The sequence below is a fragment of the Glossina fuscipes genome, unplaced genomic scaffold (genome assembly GCF_014805625.2).
Source record: "Glossina fuscipes isolate IAEA_lab_2018 unplaced genomic scaffold, Yale_Gfus_2 61, whole genome shotgun sequence".
In the NCBI taxonomy this organism is placed as follows: domain Eukaryota; kingdom Metazoa; phylum Arthropoda; class Insecta; order Diptera; family Glossinidae; genus Glossina; species Glossina fuscipes.
Genome location: NW_023998433.1, coordinates 1,108,256 through 1,132,525, shown reverse-complemented (window position 1 = coordinate 1,132,525; position 24,270 = coordinate 1,108,256). Strand labels below are relative to the sequence as shown.

The window sequence follows — 24,270 nt, the reverse complement described above, 5'->3', positions numbered from 1 at the left end:
GCAAGGTCTTTACATTGCATTGTAGGCATATCATCTCGTAAGCATTAAAAATAGGATTCTTTATAAAACAAGTAAAAAAATTACATTCGGACTGGATCTTTTTTACCATTTGACTTAATCGCTTTTACAATCACCGTAAGAAAAAGGGGGAAAACTACATTTTCATATACTATTTTTGTAGAATAAAGGTGGAAATTTATATCGTCTCTCAGTTGTAGCTTGCATTGCAATATCAGCCTGCTTGCGACGATTTTTAATAGTTTTGCCAAATTTGCGGCAGACAATTAATAATATGTAGACTGTATATGATCTCTGAAGCTTTTCGGATAATGCAATTTTGATAAAAAAAAAGGATAAAGTTCTAACATTCTACAATATTGCATTGCGTTGCGGATTTTTTCCATAATTGCACTGCAAGACCGTCCACATAATGAAAATGCAAAATTCTTGTCGTTCTATCGAATATAATTTTCTTATTTGTTAATAATAAAAGAGATTTTCATATTCCTATAAAAAATTTTCAGTGAAATTTATTAAAACTAATATTATTACTTGACGAATACAAAATTTCCTTCTTCTTCAATGTGAACAGGAAGGCGCCGTAAATATTTTTCTTATTAGCTTTACGTAAGCTTTGAACCTTCTAAAATATGTGGAGGAAAAATTTCTTTACCAGAAAAATGTTTTTTCCTTAAAATTGTGCTTTTTTCAATGCCCTGAAAACAGTAGCTCTGTCGAATTGATCGTTGTTGGGTAGTCACAGCCTATTGTGTAACCTATTGAGCAACAGGTTTCGTTAGCGGGTGCTTATGTTCACTTAAAACTATTTGCAAAGGAAAGTACGTTAATGCAACGGATCGATTCGAAACGTTTCAATACTTCGTTAAAAGAATTGAAAGTTTCTAAGGAAAATTTTAATGCCATTTCGTAAAAGGAAAGTGTAAAATGTGCAGCTCCTCTCTTTGTTAGGAAGATTGCATACTAATGGAAAGAAAAAAAGAGTACAAAATTTATTATATGATACTAAAAAATATCCACAGCACATGATACAACAAAAAGAATATATTTGTAGCGTGGATCATGCATTCAAATCTCAAAATCTACCTCGCTTATCCGCATCGCATTAGTACAGCAATGCAAATAGTTGACAAATTTTTAGTTTTCCTGCATACGTTTGCATTGATAAGCACAAAGTTGCTGCTGTTTTCATAAAAGCAGAATAAAAGCATTCGATTAACGATATAGCAAACATTTTATGGTCTCAAAATCTTTATTTGAATTTTAAGTTAAGTTAGCCAAATACACAGATCGACAGACAATCAGGCGGACATGTTTAGGTGCATTGAAGATTTGAAACCGGCCAAGAATTGGTATTACTTGTGGTGTTTTCGAAGCTTGTTTCCGCGCCTTACAAAGGTATTACAAAAATTATTCAACTTTGATACATTTTAATACTGGGTAGGCGTGCGTGATCAATTATTTCCATTTTGGTGCACAAATGGTACAGCATCGCCCATAGAATATGTGTTCAAATTTTTGTATATTTATCTGCTATAGTTTATGGGTAATGAGCAAGAACCAATTTTTTAATCCTTTCGAAAAATAAAGGTGTCCTCACAATACGTAGTAATATAGGCGTGTCCTTCAATCGATTTGTCCCATTTTCAACACCAACCTGTCTTCAAGAAATTCCAATATTTCTGCCAAATTTGAAGTCTATGGGTTCATTTTTGCAGCCAGGAAAATATCCACAACGGACGTTATACATGTGGACATGCTTAGGTCGATTCACAATTTGATGTTGATCACGAATATATATACATTTTGTGTGTATATACACTTTGAAGCTTCCTTTTGGGCGTTGCAATCGTTTTGACAAAATGAATGTATACCTCATCTTTCGGCGATGGGTACAAAAATAACTTTCAAGCCAATCTTCCTCCCCTGAAAGTCGTATGTGTAAATTTTACGACGTAATTTAATAGCGCATAAACAGTAAGTATAACATTTCTATGAGTATTATATTTGCAGATATGTGGCTTTTTATAAAACTGCCCGCAAAGAGAGATTTTGAATTGTAGGTGGAACTTATTAAAAGTTCAGCGTCACCTTCCGACAAGTCAGAATAGTGCGTATAAAAAAACTGCGGACGACAATTTTGTAGAATTAACATCCGAAGTGGCCGATGCAATAAAGAAAAGAATTGAAAGGGAAAGCAAAGAGGAAGAAAAAGGAACAAATTACAATAAATTCGAAAATTTTTTGGGGTTAATGAGCAAAGGGTTAAACTCCCCAAAGGTAGCACGGGTTGAAAACTTATATAAAGTATATAAATATATTTATATATGACATGTTTTGTATTTCACAATTCGGTCATTGTATAGAATTATATATCATATATTTTGTGTGAGCTTAGCTCGAATCATATAATAAATTTTCTCAGCATTTTCACTATAAAGTTACATATTTTATACTCTACACCCTTGTGGCACATGATGTATTAAGTTTGTGCGGGCGTATCTACTGAACTTGAGAGAGATCCACCTTTTATTATAACGACCGATTCAAAATTATTTTCTGAATACTTATGGAGTCAAAGTATAAATTCATTGGGTTTTGTATAAATACCCTTTTCGCTTCACTAACTCAACTTTTCCCAAGGTTTTTAAATCCCTACTTAAACTCGAACATTTATATAGTATAGCAAATAATAACAGCAAAGGGAATACTAGTGCAACAGTAAAAAATTTGAGAAAAATGAGAAATTTCTAAATTTTATGAATTTTTTTTATTTTAAATATTGGCTCATACAATTTTTACTTAAATGCGATTTCATGTAAATGACCGGACCTTGAATTTGTGTAAAAATTCAAGCTTGAAACACAAATTTTTGCCACTTTTTCACATAAATCATCTCGTATTTACCATCAAGCCATTAAGAGTTGATGGTTTATTCTATCGCATTTTTCAAGATTACACAATCATTAAAGATAAATTTGTTAACTCTAAAAGAAAAATTTCCACATATCCCTCTCATGTTTCTTTTAATGGCTCTGGTTCCTCGGATGATTTTGAAATCTCAAATCTATTTGCTGAGTATTTCCGACGAAACTTTTCGATTGCTAATTTCGATTTATCAGCAAACTACCCATATCCTATAACTAACTCGGTTTCAATACCTAACTTGGTTATTTCGGAAGATGATGTTTTCAAAGGGTTGAGTTCTCTAAAATACAGTTGTTCGCCTGGACCTGATGGAATTCCATCATGTGTACTTAAATCTTGCGCTGTCGAGTTGTGTGGTGTGATTTCAAAGATTTTTAACATGTCCTTGTATTCAGGTGTTTTCCCTTCATGTTGAAAGAGTAGTTTCCTTATTCCTATCCACAAGAGTGGAAGTAGACAATTTGTTGAGAACTACAGGGGCATAGCCAAGTTGAGTGTCTTGCCCAAGTTGTTCGAGCGTATTGTGACTCAGCATTTGGCCTTTGCCATTAATTCGTATATTTCTCCGCACCAGCACGGCTTTCGGAAAGGGCGATTTACAGTCACCAACTTGTTAGAGTTTACCTGTCATGTTTTCAAGGCTTTTTCTAGTGGCTCTCGCACAGATGTTATTTACACTTATTTAAGCAAAGCATTTGATATGGTTAACCATAGACTACTTATCTTTAAACTCCAAGCCTCTGGTTTCCCACCCTACTTAGTGAAATGAATAAGCTCTTATCTGCACAATAGATCCTTCAGAGTTTTGTTTAACTTCCTCACCTCGGATGAATTCCCCGTTACGTCTGGCGTACCTCAAGGAAGTCACTTAGGTCCCATTTTATTTAGTTTATACATTAACGATCTCCCATCGATGGTTAATTCCAGCCAGATTTTAATGTATGCTGATGATGTGAAACTGTTTTCTTCCTTCTCTGTTGAATCGCAATCACATCAGCTTCAAGGTGATTTGGATAATTTTGTTGCATGGTGCTCTTTGAATCTCCTGAAACTAAATCTGAGTAAATGTAAGAAGCTTTCATTCTCAAGAAGAAAGTCATTCATTACTCAGTATTTTATTGATGCGCATAAGTTGGAGGACGTCGATTCGATTACAGATTTAGGCATTCTATTTGACCATAGGTTACGTTTTAACTTGCATATTGAGCTTTCGATTAGCAAAGCTAGGTCCGCGCTTGGTTTTATAAAAAGGTGGTCCAAAGAGCTTGATGATCCCTACATTACGAAAAGGCTGTACATGTGTTTGGTTAGACCCATACTCGAGTATGTCTCAGTTGTGTGGTCTCCTTCATATAGGTGCTACGTAGATTCAATTGAATCAGTTCAAAAGCAATTCTTGCTGTTTGCCCTTAGAAATTTGGGTTGGGATCCGATTGCCTCTCCTCCTCCGTATGAAAATAGATTGCTTCTGCTGTCCCTACCGTCTCTGGAGAAACGTAGATTTGTTCTTGGCGTTTCCTTTCTAATTAAAGTAATAAATGGTGCTATTGACTCGCCTTCATTACTTGGTGAAATAAGCTTTAATGCTCCTAACCGCTTCTCTAGGCATTCTATCTTGGTTAAGCTTAATCAGTGTAAATTTAATTATGAGCTGTTCAATGCGCTCAGAGTCGTTTGCAAGAACCTAAATGACGTCTACCACTTATTCTCGTTATCGGACTCTTTAAAGTCCATTAAAGCAACATTGCTTAATACGCGCGATTTACCTATGTCGTATTTAAACTAGCTTTTATCCTTAAAAAGTCGTTACGTTTCGAAAGTGAATTATTGTCAATTTATTATCGGTTGCCAGGCTTATGCATGTTTGCGATGGCTTAGGGGTTCATTTGCAATTTGGTCCTGTACCGGTTGTAAGTGTGCTCCTATGCTGATAGTGTACATGCTTTTTTTCTTTTTTCTTTTTCTTTTTTTTTCTTCTTATTTATTTTATTATGCTTATACTCAACTTTATTGTTAATTAATATTAGTTCTGCATTAAGAGCCTATTGAACTCGACTGTTATTTGTTTAGTTGAGTTTCCAGTATAAGTGGAATAAAATAAATAAATAAATATATATATATATATATATATATATACCGGCCAATAATGTGAATTTGTCACAAATGTACGGCATGATGTACCATTTTGTTGAAGACGCATATTGTCTAAGTCGAAGTCATCTAATTCCTGCGACAAGAAATTAGTTATCATGTGTCTCTATCGGTCCCCGTTGACGGTGACTGCAATACCATTTTTATGTTCAAAACTGTGCCACTTTCAGTCCACAAACCATACCCGAAAGTTGTTTTTGTACACAAAAGAAGTGCTTTAGAAAAGGCCCATAATCTTTATTTATGAAGTCAATTAACCAAATATAAGCCTCATCCCAGTTGCGCGAAACCTAACCGTGGGTTCAATGTTTTTGCTATAAACTTAAACGATTTGTGTACAGTGCACGGTTATGTATGCATTGTAGTTCCTAAATAATGGCAAGGTGCGAAAAATATCTTTAAAAAATAATTTGATGCAAATCTCAATCAGTAGTGTTTTATGTACGTTTAGTTTCGGATTCACAATCCTATATGACATGATTACAAAATCCAGGCAATCTTCTACAGATGCATCGAAAAGTAAATAAAAACGGAAATGTAACAGATTGTACGTACAATAAAAAACTGTAAAAAAAAAAAATTGCAAGAACAAAATTACAACCTCTAATGGTATTACACCCTATCCTCTAACGTAATAGTTGTTCAGTATATTTCATCACTGCAGTAATGTACGTTGCAAATGCATTCATTGTGTTTAGGGTTTAACGTAGTAGTGAACGAGTCGATTGAATTTGGAATCTTTGAGGTAATCAATGTACGTCCTTCTCAAAGAAATTGTTTGGTTGCTTGTATTGTACGTTTCATCATAGGGTTTATCTCGCGGAAGCGGAAATATATGTCCTTTTAGTACATACACGTACATATTTTAGATTACTCGAAAACCAATTATAACTTTATACTATAAAAGATTCATAAATAGAGGCAGATTTCATTCTGCTTCTTCATTCTTCCCTTCAATTATTGAATTGTGGGAATGATGCTGCTAAAATATATCATTTTTTTCAGCTTAATATGTTATGTTCTCACTTTGTTCCCATGTTGAATAGAACTTTGTTTTTTTTGCGATTGTGAATATGTTAAGCGGGTGACTATGATGTTATAGTATTATATAACGGATATATAAATTCCATTTGTTAAATTCTTTACATATTAACCTCACTGATCTATATAATTTGCTTGCGCATTATGCACACAACAAAGTAAATGTAAATCATGGAAGAAATATTAATTTTCATTTATTTGCTTAATCAATGCATCCAAGGGAAGGAATAGAAATGCATTTTTGTGTAAATTGACTATCTTTAAAAAACGAATGATCTTCTTTGTCTTTACGATAATAATAATAATAAGTTTTCCATTCTTTCATGGAGCACGAAAGAAAGATGTTGTGTCTACTTTAATCTCTTTTATTCAGAAGGAAAACGCTCCACGATTTTTAGTTTTTGAAAAAATTGTAATTTGGAAACAATTGTTCGCTTGCAATTCAAACTTTTTGCATATTGTAGAGTTAATGGTAAAAAAGTTTTCAATTTACAAATCAGGACTTCTTATCAAACAGCTAAGTAAAAAAACGGAAGAATGCTATAGTCGAGCAAAGCCGATCACTAAATACTCTACACCTACTCTACGCTTTATTAATAATAGACCAAAAATTATACATTATTTTTTTGTAAATGCATAATTTTCATTGGAGCCATTATATTGAAGGATACTCACACGTCAGCGTGCTCTAAGCTTAGCAAACTTAATTTAGTTGTTAAAGATTTTAGCATTCTTCATTTGCTTTGACGGCTTTGTCGTCATAGAAGGATTGGCTTTCATGAGAGCCCCTATATATGATACGGTGTAAAAAAAAAACTCTCGGGGATCCACACACACATTTCTATGATTGATTTCCTAAAAACGAATTTTTAATTTCAATTTATTTATTTCGTAACCACAAAGATTATGAAAGCCAAATCCTTACGTAGTTACACAGTCTAAACATTTTACAATATGGGAATGCTTTCATATTTAGTTTATACTTTAGTAATTGAACTCCTAAATCTAAAAAAAATATCATGTTATAAATAAGAGGCCGATCGCCAATATGTTTTTATAGATTATTTAACGTAATTAATCTTTGCTCAAAGAGATTAACACTTGTTTTAAGAGTTTTAAGATTTACTGGGTAGATGTTCCAGCATACGAGCGAACCATACAACAAATGCCAGCTACCGACGTCGTTATGAAGGCAATGACTATTTGGGCATTTTCATTATAAAAGATAAAGCCTTATTTTTCATTAGAACCCTTATATGGATTGGGATCCAAAAAAATTTATTATATTAATTTTTTTATATTAATTTTATATATGAATTACAATAATATGGCTAAAATCATAGTATAAGTAACAAATGTACAAACAATTTCTTGATAAAAATAGGAGGCATTTTACAAACAATTATATAAAGAATATAAAATTTCAGGATTTTCGAAAGTAATTTCATATAATATAGTAAAAGTAAAAAAATGTAAAATTGAGAAAAAGATTGCAGATAAAAAATTGCAGATTTCATTCCCTCCCCACCACCCTTCACGTTGTTATACTTTGACAAATGTATTTTAGTTGTACTATGTATGTGTACAATACATTGCATGCGATATTGAAGGTCGATGAAAGTTAAATTTGCTTCGACGTACATAGATTTTGTTAAATATTATTATTTCACAGTTTTGGCCTTATAGAATAATTTTTTTTAAGTTCGAGATCTAATTCTGGCCACAGGAATTGCAATTTTCCGAACAATAGCTTCAACTCTATTATGAATGAGACGAGGATTAGCCTTAAATAATTTCGTAAAAAAATTGACAAATTTTTATAAATTCTATACGTTCTGAATTGCTAACTATGTAGGGACTCAACAGAAGTGACTCATTTCAAAATTTCACAAAGCGACATGAATGACAAAGCTCGTATACTTTCAGGTGGTGGGTATAATAAAAGCCTAACTATAACTTAACACAATTTAACAACATTTTGTTCCAATAATATAATTCAGACGGGGCAAAGGACTATTAAGGATAAGATCTAAATTTAATATTGTAATAATAAATTATTTTAAGGGATTTTTTTTTTCTATGAACAATTCCTTTTATTTTTAAACTAATATGTTTCACTTTCGTAAAAAACCACCTCAGTCTTTTATTTTAAATTTTTGTTTTAATGCTTTAAAAATTAGTGCGATTTTTAATATTTACCCCTTTAATAATTTTATTAATTAGAAAACAAATTTTTATTTGGATGGAATTCAAAGAAGAAAGCATTAATTAAATATTTTAGGTAATTTATCATTAATTAAATTAATTTAATTTTTTTGGTTTAATTTATTCATTATTTTTACATCACTATTATAGCTTTCGTTCAAAAAAAAAAAAAAAAAAAAAAAAAAAAAAAAAAAATGTATAAGAGAGAAATTGCACGTTAATGTTCTTTGTTTTAAGTTTCTTTGCTATTCACTTAATATTTTTGAGTTTACTTTCTGTAATACTTTTGTTTAAAAATTACTGGTTAACACAGCATCTCACCATGCTATCTAACTGTGTAACACAAAAAGTTACGTCTACGGTAAACAAAAATTGTAACAACAAAATTACGGGTATTTAGCTATATACCCTATTATTTAACTATATATAACTTCAATGGAATCTAAATTTGTAGTTTTTGCTGTATACTTTATGCTTGCGAGAGTTCTTATAAGACCCCCAACAATTTTTTTTGATAAATTTATGATTATAGATGATATATTAAAAGATAATGTTAACTTAAAAAACTCTTTTAAGCAATGTATCACGGAGAATCTCTAACATTCATTTTTAAAAGTAAAGGATGTACAATAAGTAGAAAGTTATTTAAAGGAGATCTCCTTCCAAAATGATGCGTGTTTGCTTTCATTACACGTAAATAACTTACGCATCTATGTATAATTCCGTAGCGAAATTCTAACCTATAGTTCGGTTTTTTTGCTCTTGTTCTTTTTCCATATGTATTATATTTACGCCATAAATACAAAATTGAAAATTGCATCAACATATGTAAAGTAGTCGACGTTTGCTTATATTTTGGATATGGAGGGAAAATAATATATTTGCAGTAAATTTCGTGTAAAAAATTGTGCTGCAAACTCGCAATAAATGTGCGGAGAATTAGTATATGGATGAGCAGGAAAAAAATTGTGTGTCGTAGGTAAATAATAGATTTAGTGATAAGGATTTTAATCTTCGAGATTCTATTCACTCTGAGTGACCAATTAGTATAGATTTCATTGAAATTAAATCTTTAATGACCTTCGAGCGGTATTTAATGATTGCAGAAAGAACGGACCAAGTAAATGTCGCGAAATATTTTTACTTTCAATTTACGCCATGATCGCTGTGGATTTGTGCAAAGACGACTTAATAATTTCTTCGCTCATATTATTTACTCCCATAAAAACTTCTTTGCCTTTAAGCATAACCTTATACATTTTTTGCTTCTCTATCGCTCTTTTATTTTTATTTATTTTGTTTTTACCAATAAGGACTATGTTCGTGATGATGCCACAAATTTTTCCGTTCATTTTTAGATTGATTTTCCCTTTTAGTCAATGCCTCCGACAAAGTAGATCTTTGATGAGTATTTTGTAAGGCCAACGCTGATTTACTGTATGAAGTTAAAGTGCTATTACAATAGAATGGTGAACGTTTCGTAATCGTGTAATTTTTGTTTTGATTATTATCCCAACACTCTTGATTGCCAGAACGAAAACAAATGCAGAACTCCAAACGTTTCGATGATGGCGGCAGGGTAATTTTGAATGAGAACGTATCAAAAATGACGTGAGCACAACTGGCCGGACCATAGGCTTTATTATAAGCGCAAAATATATCCTGTTGACTTTTCCAATCATCCCAGGTAACGCGTACCATCACCTCTTTCTCGTAAGCAATATTTTTCACTTTAACCGTTCCCACCACCAACGATTCTTCATCTTTGACTATGACATTTTCTAAAGAAACAAAATTACGTTCTATGGTTTGCCTAAAATTTATAATAATAATAATAAGAATTACATTAGAATAAAAATATTTAATGAAGAACAAGGAGGTTCTTTACCTGAAAGCCAAATAGTCGGACGCAGGTTGTTTAAAATCGACAGTCCATTGATCGGCCGGATGAGGTGTTACTAAGCCTTGAGTAATCTGTTCGAGAAATTTCATACTCCAGTAAGGTGGCACATTAGAAGGTTCTGACATTACTCGCACTTGCGTCAAAGCAAGACCTTCGTCATCGGCAAATATCACCTTCTTGCGTGGACAGCTTAAACGATACCAACGATAATAAATAAGAATTAAAATACAAGACAAGATAATGGAATATATAGCAACTTATCCATTTCTAATATTATATAGTTTCGTTAATATGTTTGCACTCTTATAAAGCGCTTTTGATGTGATGGTAAAAATATCCTACTTCACTCAAAACAAAACGGATCGGATTTCAAAATACAGATCAGTGCAATACCCATCCCTATTATTTAAAAACATGCATATTTTTTTATTTTTGTATTAGTTTTTTAATATTATATATTTAGATTTATAGGCAAAATTGTTTTACTTTAATGGGAACATTCAGCGATAATTTTTGGCAAACAAAAATTGTATTTTAAAAAAAACTTTAACTCAGCAAGTCAAAGGTCAGATATGAAATTCAGTAATACATATAGAACGTATTATTACCTATTGAGAAAAAAAAAAAAAAAAGAAAGAAAAAAGACCGGAAGTTCTAGTTGTTGGACAATGATTCTCGTATATCATATATACCACTATACATATATACCACTTAAATGTTCCAAATACTTGTTTATTAAACGCAATCCATTGCACAGTCTTTATGCATATTTTGAATAATTTGCACACACTATCTCCAGCCAGAGTTACAGTTTCCCACGTAATTCCTTATAGATTTCTTTATAAACAAAAGCCTCTTTCTTTGGGAACATCGCACTTTTAGCAAGAAGAAATATTTGATTTCCAGAGGCAAACTATTAAAACAATAGATAAATTCGTGGCAGAAAACAATTAAATTTTTAACACGACATATATAAAAAAAAAAAAAAAAAAGAAGAAATTCTGTTGGACAATGGACAAATGTGTTTCATTTTATGCAATTGATTTATTTATTTACTAAATTAGCTTAAGAATTTGGTTACAAATGGTAATGATTCACAAATTAGTTTTTTATTATACCAATAAGATTGAATGTCTCTTACAATATAATATGTTTCAACAATTATCGCTACTAAGATGCTTACATAGATAATACTCAGAATGGACGCTCCAGATTTTAAATTATTAATCTCGTCATATCATTAACCAGATTTTATACCAAATCTCCTTGAGCAATGTTTCAATATAATAGAATAAAACCTCCTGATGAAAATGACATCGGCAGCAGATTGACTGCGATTCACACGCTAAATCCATACTGATACCTTACGAGACAACATGCAACTTAGCTTAAAAGCATCATGTATTGATACAGGTGTTAAAAAATGCCTTAAGTTTAAGAGTAAAGCTACGAATATTATCAATTGACTTGATACTCCAAGTGAAGAATTCCATAATTTCATAATGTTAACAAAAAACAGACTGGAAGACATATGGTGCTTGTGATTGGGCAGTATACGATTCAGAAGTAGATCTGCGCACCTCTGCGTCAGCATTTACTCAATAGGCAAGCATGTTCTGCTCTACAAGTATTTTAAATTTTGTTTGCAAACATTTTAACGGTAAAATTAGGTATAAGAAAAGTGTTCACAATTCGTCTTCAACGAATCAACCTTGTCAACGATGCTATATACATGTATATGTGGGGGAAAACATGCTTTCCGAACATGGTTACTTCATAAGTATGATGTAGCATCTTGGAAAAAATTATATTCGAAGCAATTTATAAAAAATATCAGGAATGAAAGAGAATAGAGCAAAAAATGATTTCTATTGATCGGTGCTAAGCTAATAAGGAAGCATTTTTATTTTATACTAATAATAGCGATAAGAAGTATATGTAAATGAGAGAGAAAATAGGAAAAAAAGAAAAAAAAAAATGAAGGAAAAATTTTAAATATTCGCTTGTATATGTGATATATAATGTAAATCAAACCACCCAAAACTGGACAATCAATTAATTATACGAATTTTCTTCGGTAGATTTTGCTTGCATTGCTTATTTTGATATTAACATTAATACTAACATTAACATTAATAACGAATACCATTATGATCACTGATATTAAAAATTGATACAAAACTACGCTGAAATCGTTTGTTTTGTTAATGAATTTAATGAATATGAATACATTTTTAATTAATCATAAAATATTCGTGAACTCAAATTGAAATTTGTCAAAAATCTATTTTTATACTTATGTATGTATGTCTTTCTGTCCCTTTTTCAGTTGTGTCGATCATAAGAGAAACGTAAGATATACATACATGTGAGATATTTGCAATGTATAAAAAAATATGTATGTATATATTGGAGACTTGTTGGAATATGCATACATGATATGTCTATGTCATCATGTAAAGCAGAAGAGATGTCCCCGTTTGTCATGATTACAAAAATTGGTGAATAAATAATTAAATAAAAAACGAAAAACAGTTAAGGTAAAGTAAAAATTTTAAATGAAAAAAATATTAAAAAATTTTTCTGAAAATTATAAGCAGAATGAAAGAAGAAACTAAGGGGTTTACAAACTTTAGATATATTAGTTTGGGGAAAAAGAAATCCATTATTTTTATATGAACTTCAGGACTTTATTTAACATGCTTCGGATTGTCCGATTTGGGTCAAATATGCACCGTTTTGTTGTACGATTTGTTGCCATTTTAAAGGTAACTTCAAAATGCCTCTCTCATAGAAGTCCTGGTCTCTATTTGCAAAAAACTCTAGTAGTCGATTTTCACAATCCTCCCTAGATTCCAATTTTTTATCATTAAAGAAATTTTGCAATGCAAGAAAAAGATGATAATCGCTTGGTGCCAAGTCCGGACTGTATGGCGGATGCATTAAAACTTCCCAACCAAGCTCCCGAAGTTTCTGGCGAGTCACTGTAGATGTGTGTGGCCTAGCGTTGTCCTGGTGGAACACGACACCTCTCCTGTTGGCCAATTCTGGCCGTTTCTGGTCAATCGCTATCTTCAAACGGACCAGTTGTTGACAGTAGAGATCAGAATTTAGCGTTTGGCCATGTGGAAGCAACTCATAATAAATAATCCTCTTCCAGTCCCACCAAATGCATAGCAAAACCTTCCTGGCCGTTTGAGGTGCTTCACCGCTCTTTGACCACGATCGTTTTCGCACAGAGTTATCGTATGTGATGATCCATTTCTCATCTCCAGTCACCATCCGTTTAAGAAATGGGTCTATCTCATTCCGTTTGGCCAAGGCTTCGCAGATGGAAATTCGATCCATCATGTTTTTTTCTGTTAATTGGTGTGGCACCCAAACATCGAGCTTCTTTTTGAATCCAGCTTTGTGTAAATGGTTTAAAACTGTTTTATGGTCGATTTTTAGCTCCTGGGCGATGTTACGACTGCTAACATGCCCGTCAACTTCGATAATTTCTCCGATTTTATCGACATTTTCGACGACCGGCCTACCTGTGCGAGGTGCATCTTTAACATCAAAAATTCCTGAACGGAATCTACGAAACCAAAATTGCACATAATTGGCTGTTACAGTATCGGAACCATAAACACCATTCACAATTTTAGCCGCCTGGCTTGCATTTCCGCCTTTGTCAAAGAAAAACTGTAAAATGTACCGAATTTTCTCTTTGTTCACTTCCATTTTTAACACGCTGTAACTCACAACTGAATGCACCAAACAAAAAACAGCAAAAGAATTTTTTTTACTGCGAAATGTCACCTTTCCAACGAGCATAAATATGAAATTGTTTGATCGATACTTTACGAGAAATCTATCAGTGCAGCCATCTACCGAAAAAATAATGGATTTCTTTTTCCCCAAACTAATATTATGTAAATATCTTGAAACTGTTGACTGGTTTAAGATTGGTTAAGATTATGTCAATTTTTGTAGTCGACGTTCGCAAATTTTCAATGAACGCTCATTGCGTTTTCCTTTCTAAACAATATCTTTGAGCGATAAGACAATTGCAAACGACATCTGTTCAAGTTTTGGTGTGGAGTTATGCTATACACACATATATATACGAACAATAACACTATTTTGATTGAACATCACTTCTTTTTTATTACACTCTATACCATTCATGACGAGAACATACTACGTTTGTTCGCATTATGCACTTACATCTCGAAGTTGTCGAGATTTCTTTTATGCCTTATACCACCTTATGGGGTGCAAGGATATGTTATGCTTGTGCGGAGATGTGCAATGCTAAGAAGGACCACCTTTCATTTTACCGATCGATTTAGAATAAGATTCGATCGATTTAAGCTTAACTGTCTACCCGTCAGTCTGTTTGCCGCGTTTCTTGTGTCTGTGATAAATATTTTCTTGGTCGCAAAAGTGAAAATATCGGCTTCAAGTCTGGTGAAAGAGGATTGCTTTTAAAATAATCAGTGAAAGAATACATTTTAATTTGAGAATGCCTTCGTTTTGCGTTGTTTGTCCATTAACCGTAAACTACAACATATAAAAATTTGCGCCTGTATTCTATAAATTATCCTTAAATCGTATAACAACGAAGAACATGGGCTGCACTCATTTGACATTGCCGAGTTTTTGTTTCTTTTATCAATATGCGATGGGTGTCAAACATTCAGCCACTGTGAAATATACTTTTTACACCCTACATGGCATATAGTGGCACACGAGTATATTATAATTATGCGGATGCACGCTATACCCAGAAAGGACTTGAGATAGACCCATCTTTCATTATACGGATCGATTTAGAAAAACATTTTAAATCAGTTTAAGTTTGTCGGTCCATGTGTCCGCCTGTTTTCTTATTTTCAATCTACAGATCGCAATTTTTGAGGTACTTTGGTGAAATTTGGTACGTTGACGTGTTTTTACCTATAGACGAGCGCTATTGAACCACTTTTACGAGCACTCCCCTTACAGCGCCTTATTTTGAAAGTCGTTATGTGACTAACTGTACGATGGTGTATGCTATTCAATTGTAGATCGTTGCTTGCTAAAGTCTTTTTACTTGTTTTGACTAAAGGATGAATTGATTGAGACAATTTTTGGGACCATATACTGTTCTATTGTGATAAACTCGTTTAGGAAAAAATATTTGCGATTTTTAAGTCTTTTCAACACTAATCGATAGTAGAATAGTGTTGTAGTACATTCAGGGGTAAAATCAAAAAAAGCATTTTTGCCAATTTTTGTTTGGATAGAAGGAAAGACAATAAACAAATAGCTTATCAATTGTATGGATACAGATAATTAGACACATCATTAGACAGAGTGTTGTGTATATGCTACTGAAGGCTTGACCTAATCCGCTTATAACCTGTTTCGACTTTTTTATTATCCTATTTGAGTTACTATACACAAAATTATGCTTGAGAAAAAATTAAAAAAATGGCAACACTGTAACTATTTCCGTGAGCGTTGTTTAACTGAAGGAGCTCTGTGGCAGGCGGCGCAATTGGTCAAAAACGAAGAAAATGTATGTTACTTTAAGCAAATTCGTTGCTGTTCCTAACAACTTTTAATTCGCTTTTAATTGAACGTCTGTTGGTATTATTAGGGGTAAGACATTAAACAGCAACTTTTCGGCAAGGATTAATTGCACAAAGATAGTCTCTTTTCGTAGTGTCTCGGGAAAAACTGCGACATTTCAGGGAAAGCATTTTTCTACATATTCTAGAAGATTGAAAGTACCTTTCAAGCCAATAAAAGAAATGCTATATTAATATATATTGGTTAATGTAAAATAAATTAAACCTTCAGGAACTCAAGGTTTACGCATTCATTTCGTTTAATCAACTCATACTAACTTGATATGTATTAATAGAATCAAAACTTTTTAAATTACTTAAAAGCTTTTTTTTATTTTTTATTTAAATTCATATTTTTTAACCTCCTTAAGGTAAATAATTTCTTAGAACTTATGTCATATGAGAAAATAAATTGAGTTTGAGAAAGTAGAAAAAAATAGTCAGTCAGGCAGTGAATCAGTCAGTTGTCTACTTATTTCTTTTATATACGTAATTTCCATATTTCTTGACCGAAGAAATGAACAAAGAATATAACAGGCATGCAGACAATCTATATACAAACATGCATGCATATAAACACACATATATCAAATTTAAAAACCAGATAAACATTCCATTTAAAAACTATTATTGGACTTTTATTGGCGAGTATCTTAATGTACTTTTCACAGTTGTGGCATTATTCCAATATAAAGATTGACTGAGCTTTGTGTTCAGTGCAAAAATAAAAAAGTAAGAATGAAAAATTTTAAAGGGCACACGTTGTTCTTTTTATCTATTTATTTATTTATTTATTTTTATTTTTTTTTTTTTTTCAATAAAAAGGAAACATTGCCAAATTGCTATAGTAACAGCACTCGCCTAAAAAATATTTGCTTGTGTATAAATTCTGTGGTCCTGCATATATAGATTTTAAATCGTACGACAATTTACATCTCGCTCGATTTACTCTCAATACTACTACTAAACGGTTACGTATGCATGCATATTTCTTATGCAATACACGAAAGAAATTCATTTAGTTTAATGTGCATGTGGAATATTGATTTCGGTTTTAAAAGCAAATCAGCCTTTTTGGTTGGAATAAACTCGGCCAATTGATATTAGATTGGTTTTTCCACTTGGAGAAGATATTTACATTTGCAGGAATTGTATATAATATATGAACATTCTTCAAACAGATTCGAAAAATTCCTTGATTGTTTGATAAACATGCATATGGATATGTGATATATTTTTTTATTTACATACCCTACATAGATGCGAGCATCATAACTTATATATAAATAAAGTTAGCTTTTCATTCTTACCTATGCTGTACTGTATCGGAGGTAGTAGAAGCGATAGTCTGTGATGAAATATTCGTATCCGTATCTTTATCTGTAATTTGTTGAATGCCAAACGATGCCGCTCTTGAAGCTGTTTCTTGTAAACAGGATTTACGCCGCAAACAGGATTTCGGTGTTTTGGGTACAATTTGAATTGTGTTGCGCAGCGTTCCATTCGTATGATCCAGTTCTCTTGGTCGATTTATGTCCATTATATCTGTAGAAGAATTTTTCGTTTTTTTAAAAACGGGACTTGTAGCTCTTTGTTGAGCCTTTTTAACCATAGTTTTGGAAGCCAATGTTATAACTTGGGGACGGCAATAACGTGAGGCACGATTGTGTTCATCATTGCAACTAGAAAAACAAAAAGAAGCATTTAGTAAATGTATCATTTATTACGATTCTTTTATAATAAAATTTTTGGAAACGTTATGGAACATCGTCTGATTACTAAATTTACTCCATAACGTGGATATTTTTGATCAAGGTTGATTAGCACAGAATTGGCTTAACGATGCCCGACTGTTCACTTACTGCAATCACAATTACGATTTGAAAATTTTATGTAAAAGAAAGAAGAACTTGGCAAAACTTTTAAAGAAAAAAATATAATTTCTTTCTCTTTTGCTTAAATGACTGTGTCAACATTTTGTTTAGAGACTTTCTTTCCTTTCGAGAAATTCTAAACAACAGTGAATAGATGTGGCTTTTGATTTTGTGGCTTTGAGATTTCATTACACTCGTACACTACAGTCAGGAAATGTCCTTTATACTTGCGAGCACGATAATCATCAGGCACAGTTATAGGAAGAGAAGGGCGGAGGGAGAGAGTGGCATTTGTGAACGGTCGACTTGAAAATGGGGAAATCAACTACGGTAGGAAAGATGGCTGTTGGTAGGTTGTTTCAAAGGGGGGCAGTACTACAAAAAACGGTCTGTTGTGCAATATGCAGGTAAGTCAATAGGTAACCAAATTTTAACCGATAATTGTGATTGTATTAGAAAATCGATTGAAACAATTTTTGGACCCATCATGTAAATGGCTCTGGCAAATATATGGCTATCAGGTTTCCTGAAATATTTTCACGTTATGGAAGAAAATATTAAAAAGTTGTCGGTGTTTTTCAAGGTTGTGTTAATTTACTCTACATTAAGGACAAATCGTAACCAATTTGTAATTGTAATTTTTTTCTCGTTCATGAAATATTTATGCCAACTTTTAGCTCCTTATCTCCATTTTTGCGACTGTGACGATTTCAAAATAGATATATATCGTGGGTATCTCGAAAATTATAATAGGTAGAAAATCATTGTTTATAGATGTTTGCAGGCCGTTTTTAGTATTGAAAATGAATTGATTCGCTTCACTTTTAACACCATTCCTCATATATACACCTATTTTGCAAAATATCGTTTTAATATTTCTTGGCAAAATTCGGTAAAAAAAAAATGTTTTTCCATACAAAATGAACGGAGAATTTAAATCGAGTATCGAAACTCCCCCTTATGATTGTTCTTGGAAGGTCTAATTTTTGGTGTTTTATTACGAAAATATGTGAAGAGTGGCATTAAGTAGACCGGTGCAGAAGGGAGTATTGCACAGACCGTCTATGCCGATTTTAACATTGGCAGTTTTTATTTTTTATGATGCAAAAATTTAAAACGAAAGATATAAAAAAGAAAAGGTTGAATATACTTGGACTACGTAAATACCTGTATGAGAACTGTTTCAATATATAACACTTTTTATCATTGGACAAAGTGTTATGTATACGTTATTGAAGTTCGGCCTAAACCGACTATAACCTGTTTCGACTTTTTTTATTATCTTATTTGAGTTACTGTATACATTTTAGATAGCTTTCCTGTGAGTGAAAATATTTTTTTGTAAACTTAAAATTCTTAAATACGTAATGGAGAAGGAAACTTCAATCTCGAAACCGTTTAATAAATTTATGATGAGAAATGAAAGAATCAAAGACGAATTTCATTTAACTTATGCTCATGAATGATAAATAATGATAATTGATTAATTACTTTCACTATCGTGCTCAATATTTTTTAGATTACCTGTTATTTTTCTTTTATTTACAAATTTTTCATTTTTTTCAATATTTTTAAAATCGTAATCAAAATATATACATTTTCTTGAACTAAAGTTCCTCTGCTATTTTTAAACCCTTATTGTTTTATGTACACATTATGCATATATACATATACGTATAGATGAATGTGTGCACAGGCGCAAGTGGGCATACTTTCGTCTTTACTTTCAAATGGCTTATCATGTATTAAAATATATTAACATATACGTGCGTACATACATATAACTTCAACTGTGTTTTACTCTTCTTTTTTACTTTCGTTTTCATTGATAGTTTTTTTTTCTTTTTTGATTTAAATGCACTTCAAATTAATTGGTTATTATATGTATTTTTTTCAAAAATATTTTCTTGGAAATTTGTCTAAAGAAAAACAGATGATATACATACACATATACATACACATACACATACACATATATATCATATATGTGCATTACATGATGTACATAATATACATATAGGTACATATGTATACATATAGGTACACCAGAAATGTATAAAAAAGAGCGAAGTGCTTAAGACAGTATAAACGCACGAAAAATTGCTTTTCTTAAATGAATGTCAAAAAAATCATTTGTCAAGTTTATAAATTCCGAAGTAAATGCTGAGTCCTTCCGGTAATACCTAGATCAACGTACTAAGTCGACGCAAACTGAAAGCTAATATAGATTTGTCCATATTTGTTCATGTACACTATTACTTATATTAAGTTTTAATAATAGATTTATTTTCACCATTCTGAAGCATTCGCAGTAAAAAAAACTAGAAAAGATCATGCATTGGAGAATACTCGTACTTTGAAAAGACTTTTGTAGACTCAAGCACGCTTTTGTTACAATGAAAAAATGCGGACGTAATCAATATCTTGTCGGTTTTCTTTCTAAGCCATATCAAGAGAACTTTTAATTAAAAAAAACTGGACATTTGTGACCTGATTTTTAAAATATATTATGTTGTTGAACACAATAGGTCACCGCGTGGACATTTTTGCCGTCTTAATGATATCACACCTTGTTGTCTAATGGAATTAATAATTATTCCATAGCCGACGGAGGATTTGTAATTATTAGATCTGTCAGATACATAAATAGTACACTTTGTCGACCAGCGAGAATAACTTCAGAAAGACTTCTTTTAAAGAAATAAATTTTTTCCCTATCGCTCTCCTTTTATGTTAACTACTACGAATTGAGATGTATGGTTTCCTTTATTAAAATTTTCAATCTAAGGGTTCACTCTTATAATACATATAAAGCAAACAAGGAGAAATTGTATCGCAAACAATGATATTGAATATAATCGTTCAAAATTTTGTTGAGTCCAATTTTGATCTTCAAGGTAAACATAGGCGCTGATATCTACTGAATTAAGCATTTATTCGATTTCGAACGACATTGGATGACGGCTGCAGTGAATGCACGTAAGTCCCACATTGTTCAAACAATTATTTTGTAACATTTGCCGAAACCTGGTAAGTATTTTAATCTCAAATTAATCGGTTTTGCATAATGGATATGTGTGGATACAACTGTCATAAGTTAAACAATTTTTACTTTCAAGTTCTTTTTCCCAATTTTAATAAGAGAAAAGCAAATGCGCTGGCTGTATAGACCGACAATCACGATTTAAGGTATCAGGATATATATTATGAAACTGACAACAATAGGAAAATGAGAAGCTTTTGGAAGAGGCACTGGCCAGTCTATATTATTCATTAGATGTATTATAGTAATATTTCATTAAAAATATAGATGCCATGCTTTATATATCTCCTTCCGAAGGGTCGACATAGCCAATATGTCATTCCATATCGAAATTCAAAAGTAAACCTTCGTAAAAATCGTTATGTATTGAAAGCAACGAAACTACCAGGCAACTTCTTTGATTCCTAGCAGTTCCGTTTAAAACAAGTGCTTTTATAGTGGACTCTTATCTTGCTTATTAGAAGGAAACTTAAAACCACATGGCATTCTCAATTTGTTTCATTAATTGTATAATAGCAGATCTTTATTCAAATTTTACAAATTTCCTTATTTAGCTTACTTTACTGCTCTAATGCACTAGAATCGGTTTATTTCAATTGCTTTCTTCAAGATGGCACTGAAAAAAAACAATTGTGCTGATACGGACGCCGGCGCTCTACGAAACTTTCGTAATCAGCGATCAGCACTTCTCCTGTTCACGTCGACGGTCAGTACAAAGCAAAATAAAAAGGAACGATTATCTCCAATTATAGGATTGGCGTTGTCGAAATTTATGTCTACGAGAAGTCATCTGTTATGGCATAATGCGAGAGCACTCCCCCTTCATAAACGTTCGCTTCCTGTACTTTATTCTAGTCTACGGTAAAGTACATTCATATTATATTTACAAAAAGTTAGAAGATTATGAATACAGATATTTCGCGGGTCCATCTCAAGACAAAATGCAAAAATTACGCTAATGCATCCATAAATTATTTAAAAGTTTATAAAAATTAATTTAAATTGGCGTCAAAATAGGTACAACTTTCTTAAGTAACGTTCTATTTTGAATAATAAATTCGGGAAAGATACAAAAGCATATTCTACTGAGTCACGAAAGTTTTAAAGTTGTATTAAGACAACATTTTGGCTGTGGATTTTCATCTGCCTGAGCAAAAATTCTAAATCATCTAAGAATTGCTGCCATTGGACTACTCGTAGTGCAACATCTCCTTTAATTAACTCTTCAATGCATATTGTTGCCAATTTTTTTTAAATTAATTTAAAAATTAAGTGTAACTGGAATGTAGACAATTAGCAACAACATGCAGTTCAGGATTAACCGTTTTTTATCAATCTGAACGTTCTCAATTCGAACTCATACTTAGCTTAGTTCGTTTTTCCTCGAAAAGCGACGTATATGCCAATTATGGGTACACAAATCGTGATCTTAAAATCAAACCTTCGAAATCAAATTTGACTCATGAATTATTGTTTTTTAATTTTTGATTGCATGCAAAAGTATAGTCGTCACTGGAACGATATTAATATTCACATGCAAATGGTAAAAATTCAAAACTTTACTTTAAACAAATATATGCAATGTTTGCTAGCGTTATGGGAGCTTGAGCGACTTGAAGTAGATCTATCGTTTATTCCATTTGGAATCATCTGCTGATTCAATCTTCGCTAGTCTGTCCGTCTTTATTTTTTGTGTGGGCAACCTACGGGCCGCAATTATATTGAGATATTTTGATGAAAATTTATGCACTGATGTTTTTTTTGCCTAAGAGCGAACGGTATTCACAATGGTACGGATCGGACCGTTTTCACGATCGCTTTATTTTGAAAAGTTGTTTTATGCAGAACAATTGTATGAATTGAAATAGTGTAGGGTATTTAATGATGAATCGTGGTTCACTATAGTACGCTTAGTTATTTTATATCATTTAAAAAAAAAAAAGGGCTTACAGATCACTCGTCGTATAATTGGGAATTTAATTAATGTTTGTGTCTCGGAGGTATTAACAGATGTGTTTTCATCATGAAACTTAATTCCTTGATGTACTTACTTGATACTCTGACGTTGGTTCATATAGTCTGCCAAGTAATTAATTGGTGGGCTATGACTGAATATGGGCGGACTGTGCGAAATCATAGTGGTCGCGGTTTAGTTAGGGTTGTTTTTTTAATTCTTTGGTTAATTGATTTCTTTTATATATCAATAATGTTGTGAACGTAAAGTGACATAGCATTTAACGTTCACGTTATCGTTTTTGTTATTATTTTGGAAAACTTTGTTTAAATTTTTTGGTATAAGATAGATACAACAACGATAGCATAACAAAATAAAAATATGATTTTTATGATCTGAAGAAAAATTTACATATACTAAGAATCGAAGTCTTTTTATTTACGTTTACATCCGTTTATTACACAAAACTAACCTTAACTTTGAAATAACGGTGTAAATATGTTTTATTTCTCAATTTTGAATTTTTTATGAAGAGTTTTTTTTATTTATTTTGCTTTACATATCGACGCATTTAAACGCAAATCGTGAATGTCTGAAATTTTTTGTTTTTCTTAACCTTTCATCATTTTATTTTTCTGTTTAAATATCAATGCAAAAAAGATCACGCGGTTTGTGCGTGTCAATACCACAAATTTTGCAGCTTTTCCTTAGCCAGTTCTCAAATTGTCTTTTTTTTTTTTTTTCTTTTCAAGTTTTCTTAAAAGTATTTAGTTTCCATTTTAAAGATGCTATTGACTAACGTTTACCAATCACACATTCCGATGTTATTAATGGAGAATATATTTATAAGAAATAAAATAAACCGTTAATTATCATTGAATATTAATTTAAAAAAAAATTATGCTAAACGAATAGGTATTGAAATGTTGAAATTTTCGTTAAAAGCATTTAGAAGAAAAACTTCGCAAAATTAAGAAAATAACAAAAAGTAAAACTCCGCCACGCGCTTAATTCAGTTAGTATACTGTTCACACCGACGAATGAGCTGTTTTTATGATCTACAGCATGTTAAAGCTTGTTAAATTAGCGATAATATAAAAATATAATGCCAACAACAATAATAATCATTTCATAACCCTCAGTGCAGTGCAAAACATACATAAACATGCATACATACGCACATTCAACTACCTGGTAATCGTATGCTCGTGCAAAATCTAGACTTTCGTTTGTAGAGAAATGTAGAAATCGCATATAGCGATTGCCTGAGAGCCTGAATACAATAAGAAAGAAAACAAAGAGTATTTGTCACACTTAACCAACCGAAAAAAGTGTTATACCGTACACTGCACTCTGTATTTACATACTCTCTCTACTGAGAAAATATACAAAATTTCTCAATTTATTTATTAGAGCATCGTCGCGTCATAATTTGCAGACTTTTTCATTTTAGTACAGTTGAGCATTCAAATCTTTCGCTTAAGTTCCCTTTTAGTGTGTTAAGTTGTAAATATGGAATTATTATTCGAGTCCGCAATGATTATGAAAATAGT

General features: G+C 31.9%; 1 protein-coding gene across 2 annotated transcripts; it reads right to left on the bottom strand.

The window, feature by feature from the left end:
* Positions 1-8,507: 8,507 nt before the first annotated feature.
* LOC119637825 (protein phosphatase 1 regulatory subunit 3B) lies at positions 8,508-23,614 on the bottom strand. 2 transcript variants are annotated; one of them, XM_038034174.1, is made up of 4 exons: positions 22,815-23,614; positions 17,157-17,528; positions 10,232-10,435; positions 8,508-10,156 (listed from the first exon to the last, which is right to left on the bottom strand). In XM_038034174.1, the coding sequence occupies exons 1-4, from the start codon at positions 22,898-22,900 to the stop codon at positions 9,646-9,648; spliced, it is 1,173 nt and encodes a 390-aa protein (XP_037890102.1). In that variant the 5' UTR covers positions 22,901-23,614; the 3' UTR covers positions 8,508-9,645. The 2 variants fall into 2 exon arrangements, with proteins under 2 accessions (XP_037890102.1, XP_037890103.1); XM_038034175.1 differs by having other exon boundaries at positions 23,190-23,614.
* Between the last annotated feature and the right edge of the window lie 656 nt (positions 23,615-24,270).